Consider the following 16,338-nt stretch of genomic DNA (forward strand, 5'->3'; position numbering starts at 1 on the left):
AATTTGAATACTGGTGGGGTTGGGGTGGAATTGATTTTGTCATTTGGGAGTTGGAGTTGCTGGGATTTATAGTTCACCTACAACCAAAGAGCATTCTGAACTCCACCAATGATGGAACTGAACCAAACTTGGCACACAGAGCTCCCAAGACCAACAGAAAATACTGGAAGGGTTTGGTGGGCATTGACCTTGATTATGTTATTAGCATAGTACAATATCAGTATTATATATTACTGTATTGGATTATGTTATTAGCATAGTACAATTTCAGTATTATATATTACTGTATTGTACTATACCATTATGTTATAATATTATTAGTAATATTTCATGTAATATAAAATATATTATTATAATATCATATTATTATTAGTATTATATTGCACTACATTATAATATTATAAATATTATATGTATATACAATATATTATATTACATTATATTATATTACATTAAAATATATTATTGTATGTATATATATATATATATCTTGGAAATCGCTATGAGTCCCCTTCGGGGTGAGAAGGGGGGCATATAAAATAAATAGTATAGTAGTATATTATTTATTTGTTTTGCGCATTTCTACCCCGCCCTTCTCAACCCCCGAGGGGAGACTCAGGGCGGCTTACAAAAGGCACAATTCGATGCCAACACAAACAATAAGATAAAAACATATATCAACAGCAATTATAAAACAATTAAAACAATCAATTATACATCACAATCAATAAAACCAGTCTAATGCTCAACGTTCGCCAGCTCAGAATCCGTAAATTCATTCCACATTGTCAAATCCTATCAATTCTAGTCGTCATTGTCCTTTGTCTACCTGCCAGATTACCCAAAGGCCTGGTCCCATGTCCATGTTTTTAGTTTCCTTCTAAGAGAGAGGAGGGATGTTGATGACCTAATTTCCCCGGGAAGTGAATTCCACAGGCGAGGGGCCACCACCGAGAAGGCCCTGCTCCTCGTCCCCACCAATCTCACTTGTGATAGAGGTGAGGCCGAGAGCAGGGCCTCCCCAGAAGATCTTAAACTCCGAGGCAGGACGTAGAAAGAGATGCATTTGGACAGATACGCTGGGCCGGAACTGTATAGGGTTTTGTAGGTCAAAACCAGCACTTTGAATTGTGCTCGGTAGGCATCATCTATAGTAGGCATCCTCAGAGGTTTCGACCTCACAATCTCTGGTGATGCCTGCCATAGATGCAGGTGAAACGTCAGGAGAGAATGCTTCTGGTACATGGCCATACAGCCTAAAAAGCTTACATAGATACAGGCAAAACATCAGGAGAGAATGCTTCTGTAACATAACCAGACAGGCCAGAAAATACACAACATCCCGCTGACCTAATGAATCTAGATCACTAAAACTACTACTACATCATGCGTCACACAACACACTTGTACAAAGACTGCATTCAAGATCGCTGTGATAATGAACCCTGACACCGCCCCAACGCTGAGCAGTGAATGTAGATGCGTATATACACACACAAGGGATACACACATACACACACACAAGGGCTCACGATGCCACGGATAGCACACATTAAAGCCACCGAGAAGCACTCACTTGCTGAATGTGGGCATTGTTGGGCCCGTTGATGAATTCCTCCAGCTCGGCCAAGCGGTTTGTTTTCGCCAGGGCAAAAATCAGCTCCGTCTCCACGTAGGACTCCCGGGCCTTCCTGCGTGCCATCTGCAAGTACTTCACCAGCTCTTCCCAGTTGCCTAGGTTGGTGGCGGGAAGACAACAACAATGAACGCTCAAAATCACATCCTGCAAACAATCCGTTCATCTACTGCGAGACGGAGGGCTCCCTCGCTTGACGGCCATCACCGCCTCGCAACTGACCGGCGCAAACGCGTCTGTAAAACAAAATAAAATAAAAAAACAAGGAGGGAAAAGGCTCTGCCCCACATCCCAGCATGTGCGGCGCTGGCAAAAGCCAAGGGGCCACGGGCGTCCCAGTGAATTCCTACTGAGGCTCGGCCTGAGTGCGGAGTTTTGTCCGAGCCAAACAGTTGCTCATTCTTGCTGAACGGAACACAGGCTTCCCAAATCCAGGGAGGGGGGAAGGCGGCGGGAAAAACCGGGTCAGCCAGACAATCCGCTCCTTTGTCATCGGCCCCTCACACTGAGGGAGCCTGTCCCCACATCTGGGATGGGATAAATGTTCTTCACATGCGCTTGGGTCCCTTGCCATGAGGGAGAGGAGCAGGAGGGAGGGCTCTAAGGCGCCTCCAAAACACACATTGCCAGCACGCGTTTCAAAGGGGGACCTCCAATATAAAACGCAGGGTTATGTGTGTATGTGTGCATGTCGAGTCCTTGCTCCCAGTTTAAAGGTTTCCTTGGAAATGAAGGGTAAGCAAAAGTATGTTGGAACAAGGCATGGTGTTGTTCTGGTTGCTAGAATCCAAGGGAAGGGCTCGAACTTCTGAGCTTAATCAGAACGGAAGATGTACATAATAATAATAATAATTATTATTATTATTATTATTATTATTATTATTATTTTGTCGTGTCAGGAGCAACTTGAGAAACTTCAAGTCGCTTCTGGTGTGAGAGAATTGGCCGTCTGCAAGGACATTGCCCAGGGGACGCCCGGATGAACTGATTTTTTTATCATCCTTGTGGGAGGCTTCTCTCATGTCCTCGCATGAGGAGCTGGAGTGGCTTTAATCCACTGTGTCACCAGGGGCTCCAATAATAATAATAAAAAGTAAATAGTAAATAATAAAAATAATAATAATTCTAGACTCTGCAAGGAAGCAGATGAAACAAGATTCCATCCTCAGCTGCTGCAAGAAGATCACGAACAGACTACAAGCAGAGGCACAACACCGTTGCTAAGATGATTCATTGGAACTTGTGCCACAAATACCATCTGCCTGTGACAAAGAACTGGTGGAATCACAAGCCGGAAAAAGTTACAGAGAATGAACTTCTCTGGGACTTCCAAATTCAGACAGACAGAGTTTTGAAGCACAATACTCCTGATCTCACAATCATGTTAATAAACAAAGTATGGATTGTTGATGTTGCAATTCCAGGTTGACAGCAGGATTGAAGAGAAACAACTGGAAAAGCTGACACGATATGAGGATTTAAAGACTGAACTGCAAAGACTCTGGCACAAGCTCGTCAAGGTGGTCCCAATGGTGATCGGCACACTGGATGCAGTGCCTCAAGACCTTGGCCTGCACTTAAACACAATTGGCACTGACAAACAGCCAGCAGAATTATCATGTCTGTTGTGGACTCACGTTGTGTTTCAAACAACAACAACAGCTGCAAAAGGCCACCCTACTGGGATCTGCACACATTATTCACTGATACATCACATAGCCCTAGACAACGTGTGATCACTACCTGTCATGCTGAAAAAATTACCACCTGTCTTGTTGTGTTTCAAATAATAATAATAACTTTATTTATACCCCACCACCATCTCTCCAAAGGGACTCGGGGCGGCTAACACAAGGCAATTACAATAGGCAAAGGAAAATACACAAAAAACAGACGATAACAGCAAATAAAAATACAATAACATAATAAAATAGAATGTAAATCACTGTTTCTCAACCTGGGGGGGATTGCAAGGGGGTGTCAGAGGGGTCGCCAAAGACCATCAGAAAACACAATATTTTCTGGTGGTTATGGGGGTTCTGTGTGGGAAGCTTGGCCCAATTCTGAGATTTATAGTTCACCTACAATCTAAAAGCATTCTGAACTCTACCAATGATGGAATTGAACCAAACTTGGTACACAGAACTCCCAAGATCAACAGAAAATACTGGAAGAGTTTGGTGGGCACTGACCTTGAGTTTGGGAGTTGTAGTTTACCTACGTCCAGAGAGCGCTGTGGACTCAAACAGTGATGGATCTGGACCAAACTTGGCATGAAGACACAATATGCCCAGATGTGAACACTGGTGGAGTTTGGGGGTGAAATAGACCTTGACATTTGGGAGTTGTAGATGCTGGGATTTATAGTTCACCTACAATCAAATAGCATTCTGAACCCCACCAATGATGGAATTGAACCAATCTTGGCACGCAGAACTCCCATGACCAATAGAAAATACTGGAAGGGCTTGGTGGGAACTGATCTTGAGTTTGGGAGTTGTAGTTCACCTACATCTGGTGGACTCAAACAATGATGGATCTGGACCAAACTTGGTACGTATATTCAATATGCCGAAATGTGAACACTGCTTAAAGTTGGGGAAAACAGACCTTAACATTTGGGAGTTGTAGTTGCTGGGATTTATAGTTCACCTACAATCAAAGAGCATTCTGAATCCCACCAAGGATAGATTTAGGCCAAACTTCCCACACAGAAACCCCATGGCCAAGAGAAATGCTGTGTTTTCTGATTATCTTTGGCGACTCCTCTGACAACCCTTTGTGACCCACCCAGGTATCCTGACCCCTAGGCTAATTTAAGGTATTTCCACTGCAGGGCTGTTGTGCTGACAAAATTCTGTTTGTGCCTCACTTAAATTAAGATGATCCCAAAATGTCTATTCTAAAAACAACATGGGCAAGAAAAGAAATATAGTTCCAGAGTCCTACCGCTGGCATTGGCGGCCTGGACGACTTCCATGTACGAGGAAGGATCGTCTGCTTTGATGTAGGAGTCGATGGCTTCCTTGACCATCCCCTTCTGGAGCTGAGCTTTGGCGAGTTGACTCCACACGGCCGGCTCGTTGCAGCGCTCCGCAAATTCATAGGCCCGGTCCAGGTTCCCAATGTGTTCAATCAAAACCTGGGAAGGTAGAAAGGGGAATCGGCAAGGCATGGCTGGGGTCAAGATCTTGGACAAATCTGTACAAGTTCAAGTCACTTCTTGATAGCTCAGGAAGACACAATGGGCTGGAGACGCATTTATAACATGACCTGTCTCTCTGTCAGAAATATTAAAAATTAACTAGGTATTTTTAATGACAAAAATGTGAGTGGAGCACTGAAAGAGTTAAATGGATGTAATGAAATGACTCAGCAAAAGCTGTAATTCTATGTAAACTAAGTAGCCGTCAGTCTGAGGTAAACCTCAGTGTGAGAATGTCTCAGTGTGAGGTGGGCCTCAGTGTGAGGTAGGCCTTAGTTTGAGAAGGCTTGGTATGAGAAGCTTTGGTTAGAGAAGCCCCAGGTTGAAGAAAAGCTGACAACAACCCAACACTTTGCTGCGTGAGGAACACTTCCGCAAGGATCGGACGTACAGAACAACAACGTTACCTGCACTGCAGAGGTGTTGACATCAAACTTCCTGAAGATAGCAAAGGCCTCCTCAAAAAGCTCGTTGCTGATTGCGATGTTGGCGATATCTGGGGCGTCGTAGTTATCCAGGCGGTTGATATACTCCATGACGCGGGTACGGTCCGCCTTGATCGCTGTCAGAATGAGGAGGTTCTGCAGGTTCCTAAAAGAAATATGCAATGGGTCACAATCAGTCGCAAAGATTTAGAACAGCGGTTCCCAACCTGTGGACTGTGAACCAGTGGTCCGCAACAACTAAAATATGGCCCGCAGCCTCACCATTATTAAACTGTTGTTATGAGAGCAACTGGTCTCGCAAAACCCTCTTCTAGTATCGAGGCTTATTAAATATAGTTTTCTGTAGGCGAGTAGATGGCAACTACTGGATGGCATATGTTTTAAATCAGAAATTAGAGCTGATGTGGTCGATCCAATGCAATTTTCTGAATCAGCACCCCAAATAACCAAACCAAATTTAAAATTGACCAAAAACCAATTCATAATGCTTTTGGTACAAATGTTGGAGAATGATCCCTGGTCAAAAAAAGATTGGGAATCACTGATTTAGAAGAATATATCTCTGATGCAATCCCTCTAAGTTAATATGACTTCTAAAATAGAATAATAGAATAAAACAGTTGGAAGAGACCACACGGGCCACCTAGTCCAACCCACTGCCATGCAGGAAAAGCACAATCAATGTACTGGCATTTTTCCTCTGGCGGGCAAAGGAGCTGACTTGCTGCCCCTCACTGCCACCCCTTCACACACACACACAGACAAATTTGGGTTGTACATTTGATGAGGAAGACCTCGGAAGTGGGATCTAATTCAGAAGTTTAGCACTTCCGAATGGGGTTCCGAAGTGCATGCGAACGTCCACCCCAACATTTAATATATGTCTGTGTGTGTGTGTATTTGTGTGTGTGTGTAGATATATAAATACACACATACACACACATATATATATTAGGGTTGTGCGTTTAATGCGGAAGACCTCGGAAGTGCACATCCACTCCAACATTTAATATATATGTGTGTGTGTGTAGATGTATATACACACACACACAAATATATTTATATTAGGGTTGTACGTTTGATGAGGAAGACCTGGGAAGTCAGATCTAACTCAGAAGTTTAGCACTTCTCAATGGGGTTCCGATGTGGATGCGCACCCCAACATTTAATATATACTTCCGAATGGGGTTCCATTGCAGATGCGCACATCCACTCCAACATTTAATATATATGTGTATGTCTCTCTCTCTATATATATATATATATAATTTTTTTTGATGAAGACGACCTCGGAAGTCGGATCTAATTTGGAAGTTTAACACTTCCGAATGGGGTTCCAATGTGGATGTGAACGTTCACCCCAACATTTAGAATTTGAAACTTTTGGAGCTATTGCTGCTATTGGCCCTGATGTCTTCAGATGTATGATTCAGCTCTATTTCTCTGTGCAAGTCAAATATATATATAGACACGCATACACACAAAGCGTACTGCATAAGTCCGCAAGATGATCCATTTTGATTATTTGTTTTGCATCATTTCTGTCATTCTAATGGCAGGAATGTGAGACTGTGCCCCTGAACTCTTCAATTATTATGGCTCAGGAGGAGGCAAAACGAGAGAGAAGCCAAAGTGCTAACCTGTGCTCACTGAAGACAGAGTTATCAAGCACAATCTTCTCCAACAGCTCAATGAGTTCGTTGGGAAGGTCTGCCGTCATGAATGCCTTGACAGTAACAGACACTTCTTCGGGATCCTGGGTCTCCGAGAGCGCCGTCTGCACCACCTTCCGAGAGAAAGAGAAGGAGTCAGAGCACGGGGCCACCCCAGAGCCTTCTGCTCGAAAGCCGACAAGAGAGGGAGAAGGAGCCCTACCTGGTCAATGAGGGGCCTTCGGTAAGGGTTGCTTTCCAGCAGCACGCTGGCCCACAGGTCGGGGTCCTTGCGGCGCACCAAGTAGCGCGACAGGCTCTTGAAGAGGGAGTTCTCATTGCACACCTGAAGTCCAAAGAGGGAAAAATAATGTGGATGGTTATCTCTTTTGAGGAGAGGAAAACATCAGGACTTTACACTTCCTGGTCTGTATGTGAAGCAAAGAGAGCAACAAAGGATCAGGCTGTGGCACAGCTAGTTAATAACCAGCTGCATTAAATCACGACTAACCAAGAGATCATGAGTTCGAAGGTCAGAGTGAGCTCCCGACCATTAATAGTCTAACTTGGTGTTGATCTATGCAGCCGGAAAGACAGTTGCAGCTGTCAATTAAGAAATTAGGAACCACTTTATGCAAGGAGGTTAATTTAACTAATTTACAACACCATAAAACCTTCCATCAGTGTTCGTAGATCATGATTTCAAAGCCAGCCCAGGACAGTGAGCTCCTGACCATTAATAGTCTAGCTTGCTGTTGACCTATGCAGCCCAAAAGACAGCTGCAGCTGCCAAGTAGGAAATTAGGTACCGCTTTATGGAGGGAGGTTAATTTAACTAATTTGCAACACCATAAAACCTTCCAGCAGTGTGTCGTAGATCATTATTTCAAAGCCAGCCCAGGTCAGAGTGAGCTCCTAACCATTAATAGTCTAGCTTGCTGTTGACCTATGCAGCCCAAAAGACAGTTGCAGCTGACAAGTAGGAAATTTAGGTATCACTTTATGCGAGGAGGCTAATTTAACTAATTTATGACACCATAAAACCTTCCAGCAGCATGCATAGATCATGAGTACGAAGCCAGCCCAGGTCAGAGTGAGCTCCCAGACATTAATAGCCTAGCTTGCTGTTGACCTATGCAGCCTGAAAGACAGTTGCAGCTGACAAGTAGGAAATTTAGGTATCTCTTTATGCGAGGAGGCTAATTTAACTAATTTACGACACCATAAAACCTTCCAGCAGCGTGCAGAAGAATGAGGACGTACTCCATCAAGGACTCGGTGTCACAAGTGGATAGCAAAGCCACAGCTCCCCCTGTGGCCAGAATCAAGCATACCCTCATGAAGGGTTTTATTTATTTATTTGTACCCCGCCCTTCTCAATCTCCAGGTGGAGGGGGAGGGGGAGACTCAGGGCGGCTTACATCCAGCACAATTAGATGCCAGTACATATAAATAATACATACAATAATTACATATAAATGATACAAGATTAATTCAAAAAGTACATTAATAAAAAGTACAATATTACTGGCTATTTATTTATTTCGAACATTTTTACCCCACCCTTCTCAACCCCTATGGGTTAAGTTGCCTCTGTGTCTGTCTATATATGTTGTTATGTCCAATTGCAATTGAATGTTTGACATATATATGTGCATTGTAATCCGCCCTGAGTCCCCTACGGGTTGAGAAAGGTGGAATATAAATACAGTAAATAAATAAATTACAATTATAATATTGAGCAATGCTTTTGCCAGTCTCAGGTTCCAAAATAAATATAAAAGTAGCCTCCCATGTTGACCACAGGATACATACGTTAATAAGTTCCTGGTCGCACTGCCCACGTTCGTATGCCACGCATGCCAGATGCGGGTCTCTCTTCTCGCAATACTTCCCCACCACGCGGCTATCGTAGAAGGGGTTCTCCCGCAGGAATCTCTCCGGGTTGTTGTTACTGTCGATGTAGATCTTGGCCAGAGCGTTGTGCGTCGCCGGCTCCTCACAGCCTTCGTGGATCCTTGCTTCCAGCCACGGCAGGAGGAGCTTTAACCTAAGGGAAGCGACTCACTCGGTTACCAAGATCCCCAAGGCTGGCTTGTAGAGCAACACAACGATTCTCATGGCACATCACACTCCAATGAGAGAGCCAGGAGTTTCAAAGAGGTGGGCGACACCTGACCCAGAAAGAAGGAGCTAAATCTGAGCTTCACTTGAATCAGTTTCTCATTCTGGAAAGGGCAGGTTACCAATCTAGAGCAGCTGTTAAAGTGATAAACCATGTCTTTGAACTGCCAAGGACAAAGACATGCCACTTCACCAAAAACATATATTTGGCTAGCAGAGTTTTGAAACTGGGTTGCTGTAAGTTTTTCGGGCAGTTTGGCCATGTTCTAGAAGCATTCTCTCCTGATGTTTCACCTGCATCTATGACAGGCATCCTCAGAGGTTGTGAGGTCTATAGGAAACTAGGAAAATAGGGTTTATATATCTGTGGAATAATGTCCAGGGTGGGAGAAAGAACTCTTGCCTGTTGGAGGCAAGTGTTAATGCTGCCATTGGCCACCTTGATTAGCGCTGAGTGGCCTTGCAGCTTCAGAGCCTGGCTGTTTCCTGCCTGGGGAATCCTTTGTTGGTAGGTGTTTGCTGGCCCTGATTGCTTCTTGCCTGGGCTTTATATATCTGTAGAGTGTCCAGGGTGGGAGAAAGAACTCTTGCCTGTTGGAGACAAGTGTTAATGCTGCTACTGGCTGCCCTGATTAGCATTGAGTGGCCTTGCAACTTCAAAGCCTGGCTGCTTCCTGCCTGGGGAATCCTTTGTTGGGAGGTGTTTGCTGGCCCTAATTGTTTCTTGTCTGGGCTTTATATATCTGTAGAGTGTCCAGGGTGGGAGAAAGAACTCTTGTCTGTTGGAGGTAGGTGTGAATGTTTCAATTGGCCACCTTGATTAGCAATTAATGGCCTAGCAGTTTCAAGATGTGGCTTCTTACAGCCTTTGTTGATTAGCTTTATTGACACAGTTTTCAAATGTTTCCAACAGACGTTATGGTATTCTTTCATAACTCTAAATTACCAATTAAAAGTTATTTTAAGACTTGAAACTTTGTAACTAAAATAAAAAAAATATTTATTTAAGTCTATATAAAAATATATTTAAATTATTTTGTGTTATGGAACTACGTTACCTGTTTCTTTTCTCCACTTCGGCCACCAGCTCATCTGTGGAGAACTGTCCCCTCACCACCAGGATCAGGTTCTTGATGACATCTTCAGAGCAGTCCACATCCAGCAAGCCCCCAATGACCACGGGCAGGCGGCTTGGGTTCACCTACAGCAAGAAAGAAAGCAGCAGGACAACACTGAGAAGAGCCAGATACAACACATGTAATCACACTAGGCTATAGGAGCCGTCACATCATTATCGTGTAGCTTTGTTTCCTTCTGCAATAAGGCGACTGCAGTCGAGATGGAGGAACCTGATGATGCCTGGTCTTGTGAATTTTTTTCGTGTCAGGATCAATTTGAGAAACTGCAAGTCGCTTCTGGTGTGAGAGAATGGGCTGTCTGCAAGGACGTTGCCCAGATGTTTAACCAACCTTCTCTCATGTCCCCGCATGGGAAGCTGGAGTTGAGAGGCGGGCGCTCACCCCGCTCCCCAGATTCGGCAAGAATGTTGCCTGGATGTTTTACCAGGCTTCTCTCATGTCCTCACATGGGAAGATAGAGCTGACATGTGGGAGCTCACCCCGCTCTCCAAATTCTGTAAGGACGCTGCCTGGATATTTCACCATCCAGTGGGAGGCTTCTCTCATGTCCCCACATGGGAAGCTAGAGCTGACAGGCGGGAGTTCACCCCGCTCCCCGATTATTCAAGGACATTGCCTGAATGTTTTACCATCCAGTGGGAGGCTGGAGATGACAGACAGGAGCTCACCCCGCTTCCCAGATTCAACAAGGACATTGCCTGGTTGTTTCACCATCCAGTGGGAGGCTTCTCTCATGTCCCCACATGGGAAGCTGGAGCTGACAGACAAGAGCTCACCCTGCTCCCTGGATTCTACAAGGACGTTGCCCAGGGGACGCACGGATGTTTGACCATCCTGTGGGAGGCTTCTCTCACGTTCCTCCATGGAAAGCTGGAGCTGACAGACAGGAGCTCACCCCACTGCCCGGATTCTGCAAGGATGTTGCCCAGGGGAAGTTGCCCAAATGTTTGACCATCCTGTGAGAGACTTCTCTCATGTCCCCACGTGAGAAGCTGGAGCTGACAGGAAGGAGCTCATCCCGCTCCCTGGATTCTGCAAGGACATTGCCCAGGGGACGTTGCCCGGGTGTTTGACCATCCTTCTCTCATGTCCCTGCATGGGAAGCTGGGGCTGAAAGGTGGGAGCTCACCCTGCTCCCCAGATTCTGCAAGGACTTTGACTGGATGTTTGACCATCCAATGGGAGGCTTCTCTCATGTCCCCATATGGGAAGCTGGAGCTGACGGGCAGAAGCTCATCCCACTGCCTGGATTCTGCAAGGACGTTGCCCAGGGGACGTTGGCCGGATGTTTGACCATCAAGTGGGAGGCTTCTCTCATGTCCCTACATGGGAAGCTGGAGCTGACAGACAGGAGCTCACCCCACTCCCCAGATTTGAACCGCCGACCTTTCGGTCAGCAGTCCTGGGGTCTTGTGATGGAAGATGGTGATTGTGAAACATGGTACTCTATATTTTAATCAAGGACCATTATTTATTTTTTTGCTTGCAACCAATTCCTAAGAAAGCAAGAGGTCTCTCTTTCGGCAATCGGCCTTTACCTTTTGAACATAGATCTCAATGTATTTCTGGAGGTTGTTCCTGTACAGGTAAAGCACCAGGTCATGGACAAAGTCAAAGCGGTCGCACACAATGATCAATGGAAGCTGATCGGTCAGTTTGGCCTCCTGCAGAAGGGAAAAAAGAGGGGAGGGAGAAGGGATTTGTCGTCAGTGAGACCCTGCAAAATATAAACATGCTTGCTTCCAAACCATAAAGGGCCGGAGCCCATTGCAGCCTCCCATTCCCATTCATTCTACTCTATTTGGGATGCAAACAGGACTCTGGATCTGGCTTCCTGGCGCAACTCACATTTACAGAGTAAGCACAAGACAACAAGGGATTACACGCCTAGACTAGGCCTCGGCCGGCAGCGAGAGCTATTTGGTGCGCAGGATTAGCTCTGGGATTGAAGTGGCTAAACCAGGGGAAGGGCTATTTATAATACTGGTGGGTCAAGTCATCTTGGCCCTCTCGTTCATGCATGTTTGGTTACCCATGGCAAAAATGTGGGATTGTCAGCCCCCTTGAGTCCCCATGGGGAGAAAGCCAGGGTACTAGTAAAGATGATAATTGGGTTGCTGTGAGTTTCCCAGGCTGTCTGGTCACGTTCCAGAAGCATTCTCTCCTGACGTTTCGCCCACATCTATGGCAGGCACCCTCAGAGGTTGCGCGGTCTGTTGGAAACTAGGCAAGTGAGGTTTATGTATCTGTGGAATGATGTCCAAGGTGGGAGAAAGAACTCTTGTCTGCTTGAGATGGGTGGGAATGTTGTCATTGGCCACCTTGATTAGCATCGAATGGCCTTGCAGCAGCTCAGTGGTTTAACCTGATGCGCCACCAGGGGGCATAATAATAATAATAATATATTTATTATTTATTTACAGTATTTATATACTACTTTTCTCACCCTTAGAAGGACTCATAATAATAATAATAATAATAATAATAATAATAATGAAAAAAGTTTGGATTATTGATGTCGCCCTACCAGGTGAACTGACAAAAAACAACAGAAAAAATTCAGCTATTATCAGGACCTCAAAACTGAACTGCAAAGGCTCCAGCATAAACCAGTACAGGTGGTCAACGGCACACACAGTCCTAAACGCTTAGGAAGTGTTCGACTTGTGATTTTTTGATACGAAATTCAGCATCTATATCTCGTTTGCTGTGTCATACTGGGTTTTGTCATAATAATAATAATAATAATAATAATAATAATAATTACTATATATAATAATACTATACAACAACAATAATAGTAATAATAATAATAACACTAAAATACTATACATAATAATAATAACAGACACTTGGAAAGTGTCCAACATGCGATCCAATACAACAGCCTGTATAGTGATCTTGTTTGCTGTGTACTAATCTTGTTGTGTTTCAAATAATAATAATAACAACAACAACACTAGACACTTTCCAAGTGTCTGGCATGTGATCAAATACAACAGGAAGTATAGTGATCTTGTTTGCTGTGTACTACTCTTGTTGTGTTTCAAATAATAATAATACTAAAATACTATTAAAAATAATAACACTAGACACTTTCCAAGTGTGTGACGTGTGATCCAATATAACAGCCTGTATAGTGATCTTGTTTGCTGTGTACTAATCTTGTTGTGTTTCTAATAATAATAATAATAATAATAATAATAATAATAATAATCCGACGTGTGATCCACTAAAACAGCCAGCAGAGTGTCTGCTGTGGACTCATCTTGTTGTGTTTCAAATAATAATAATAATAACATTACCATACATCACACAGTTCTAAATGCTTGGGAAGTGTTCGACTTGTGATTTTGTGATACGAAATCCAGCATCTATATCTCATTTGCTGTTTCAATGTGTTTTGTGTCAATATAATAATACTAATAATAATACTAAAATACTATATAATAATAATAATAATAATAATAGTCCGACGTGTGATCTAATACATCAGACAGAATAGTGATTTTGTTTGTTGTGTACTAACCTTGTGTTTCAAATAATAATAATAATACTAATACTAAAATACTATACATCACACAGTCCTAAATGATTGGGAAGTGTTCAACTTGTGATTTTGTGATACGAAATCCAGCATATAGATCTCGTTTGCTGTGTCATAATGTGTTTTTGTGTCAATACTAAAATAAGCAATTCCTGACTGATTAAATGGGGGAGTCATTGGAAACTTGGAGAGCTTGGGTTCTTTCTTGTGACATCAATGTGTAAACTGATGAAGCTAGACTTCCTCTGCATTTAATATCATTATTGAAGGGGAAACATAAAACCTCTTCTATTCTTAGGGTCATGTTACCAGTTTCAAAAGGGATTTAAAATAGCACCGACTTGAGTAAATACTGCTTCTGCGTCTGGCCTTTCACCCACTCCTTCCCACATGATCTCCTTGAGAGTTAAACCCATTATGGGGGATTTGGGGGACTCCAGCTGCTGTTGACAGTGAAATCTGGGTGAGAGACTCCACCGAAGACAGTGGCAGGTTACAAAGGGATAGAGAGCAACCCTCTGGTTTGGAAAATAAAACCCCAATTAATTCAAGATTCCAAAGACAGGCATCCTTTCTCTCTTTGTGGAAGACTGAGCGAGATTGCTGTATGGAAAGGGTTGCCAAGATGACAGGGAAAAGGAAGACGTTCCAAGAGGAAAATTATTTAGCCAACCAAGAGGAGAATAGGTAAATCCCAGCATATAATCCTGTCCACAAAGTAAACACTAAGGGAGTTGATAGACAGAGACCTATACTGGAAGGATTACCTGGTACATGTCCTGAACATTCCCGAGACACAAGGAACAGCACAAAAGACAACAGACAGGATCAGGTAAACAGTTGACACACAGATCGGACTATTCACAGGCCGACCTCAAAGACAGCGGTTGGGTTTAGACCTATCTTCCTGCCTGGCAGAAGGAAGGGCTGGACTAGATGACCTTTGGGGGTACCTTCCAATTGTATGAGTCTTATAATACTTAATAATAATAATAATAATAATAATAATAATAATAATAATATACTAATGCTATCTTCCTGCCTGGCAGAAAGAAGGGGCTGGACTAGATGACCTTTGGGGGTCCCTTCCAACTGAGTTTAATAATAACAATAATAATAATGATAATACTGCATTATCAGAGTCCGCACTGCCATATAAGCCAGTTAAGTGTGGATTTCATACAGCTGTGGGGAAGGGACCAAAGCAACTTACATTTCAATACAATTTTAAATCTACAAATATATGAAACTTTACAATAGAATTAAACCTCACTGCTATTCTTTAAAACAGGCATAGGGCACCTTGGACCCTCTTTGTGTTTTGGATAATGCAGTATTATCATTATTATTATTGTATGAAACTCCCACAGTTCCTAACAGCCAGTAGTGGGAGTTGAAGTCCAAAACACAAGGAGGGCCCAAGCTGGTTTATATGGCAGTGTGGACTCTGATAACGCAGTTCAAAGCAGATATTGTGAATTATCTGCCTTAATATTCTGGGTTATATGGCTGTTTGGAAGGGCCATTTCAGACAGGCCCTATCTCCCAGGATCTGATCTTAGGTTTTCAGTTTATCCCAGATTATCTTGCAGTGCAGACTGATATAATCCAGTTTAAAGCAGAAAACTTGGGATCAGATCCTGGGATATAGGGCGTCTGGAGGAGCCCACAGTCTCCTTGTGGAGACAAAAAAATGATGTATAAATAAACATAATAATAAAATTGTAGAACAGAAATCTGTTCCTGGTTTGAAAGTGTTATTTTCTGTTTAATTGTGCGGCCCTTACTTTGAAAGTAGTAGTTTTCATCCAGAATCTTTGTGTGGCTGCCACAAACTTTCGGTCAAACTCCCATGACAAGAGGTTATGGGAGTTTGGCCGATAGGCTGATCAGTAAATATATTCATGGGTTCCTGCTGTCATAGTAAACCTGTTACCCATGCCACGACATGCTTGAAGTCACAACTTCATTTATTTGTAATTAGAAATAAATGTTTCACAATATATAAAACAAATGTTTCACAATATTCTCGTGTAAACTATAGTCCGGCCCTCCAACAGTCTGATGGACAGTGAACTGGCCCCCCCTGTTCAAAAAGTTTGAGGACCCCTGATATACGGTATATTCATTTCCTCATCCCACAGACATCAGCTTTGAGGGAGGGTGAGATTATAGTAAAAATGCACTAGAGTCACCGAAGATTTGAGCAACAATCTATATAAATAAAAATGTAATGTTTGTTTGTGGGATGAAAATAACTCAAAATCCAATGAGCGAATTGACGCCAAATTTGGACACAACACTCCTATCAGGCCAACGAGTGACTATCACTCATAAAAACACAGAAAAACACAGTGGAAGAGATGTAAAAGCCAAAAATACATAAAAAAACATGAAAAAGGATGTGCAAAAACACATACTGTATATACTTGAGTATAAGCCTAGTTTTTCAGCCCCTTTTTTTAGGCTGAAAAAGCTCCCCGTGGCTTATACTCGAGTCAAGGTTATTTATTTTTTTAATGTGTTATTAGTATTATTTTATTACATTAATTATTATTATTACATTATTATTATTATTATTATTATTAC

At 43.0% G+C, this 16,338-nt stretch overlaps 1 protein-coding gene across 2 annotated transcripts in view; it reads right to left on the reverse strand.

The window, feature by feature from the left end:
* The window catches only part of CLTC (clathrin heavy chain), a 92,277-nt gene that overhangs the window by 16,428 nt on the left and 59,511 nt on the right, over positions 1-16,338 (reverse strand). For both annotated transcript variants that reach the window (XM_060756779.2, XM_060756781.2), the window contains exons 15-22: positions 11,741-11,866; positions 10,122-10,264; positions 8,755-8,989; positions 7,163-7,285; positions 6,928-7,073; positions 5,249-5,432; positions 4,586-4,778; positions 1,577-1,734 (exon numbers count right to left, since the gene is read on the reverse strand). In XM_060756779.2, the coding sequence (XP_060612762.1) occupies positions 1,577-1,734; positions 4,586-4,778; positions 5,249-5,432; positions 6,928-7,073; positions 7,163-7,285; positions 8,755-8,989; positions 10,122-10,264; positions 11,741-11,866 (1,308 nt within the window). The remainder of the gene's footprint in view (positions 1-1,576; positions 1,735-4,585; positions 4,779-5,248; positions 5,433-6,927; positions 7,074-7,162; positions 7,286-8,754; positions 8,990-10,121; positions 10,265-11,740; positions 11,867-16,338) is intronic.

The sequence above is a fragment of the Anolis sagrei genome, chromosome 11 (genome assembly GCF_037176765.1).
Source record: "Anolis sagrei isolate rAnoSag1 chromosome 11, rAnoSag1.mat, whole genome shotgun sequence".
Taxonomy (NCBI): Eukaryota; Metazoa; Chordata; class Lepidosauria; order Squamata; family Dactyloidae; genus Anolis; species Anolis sagrei.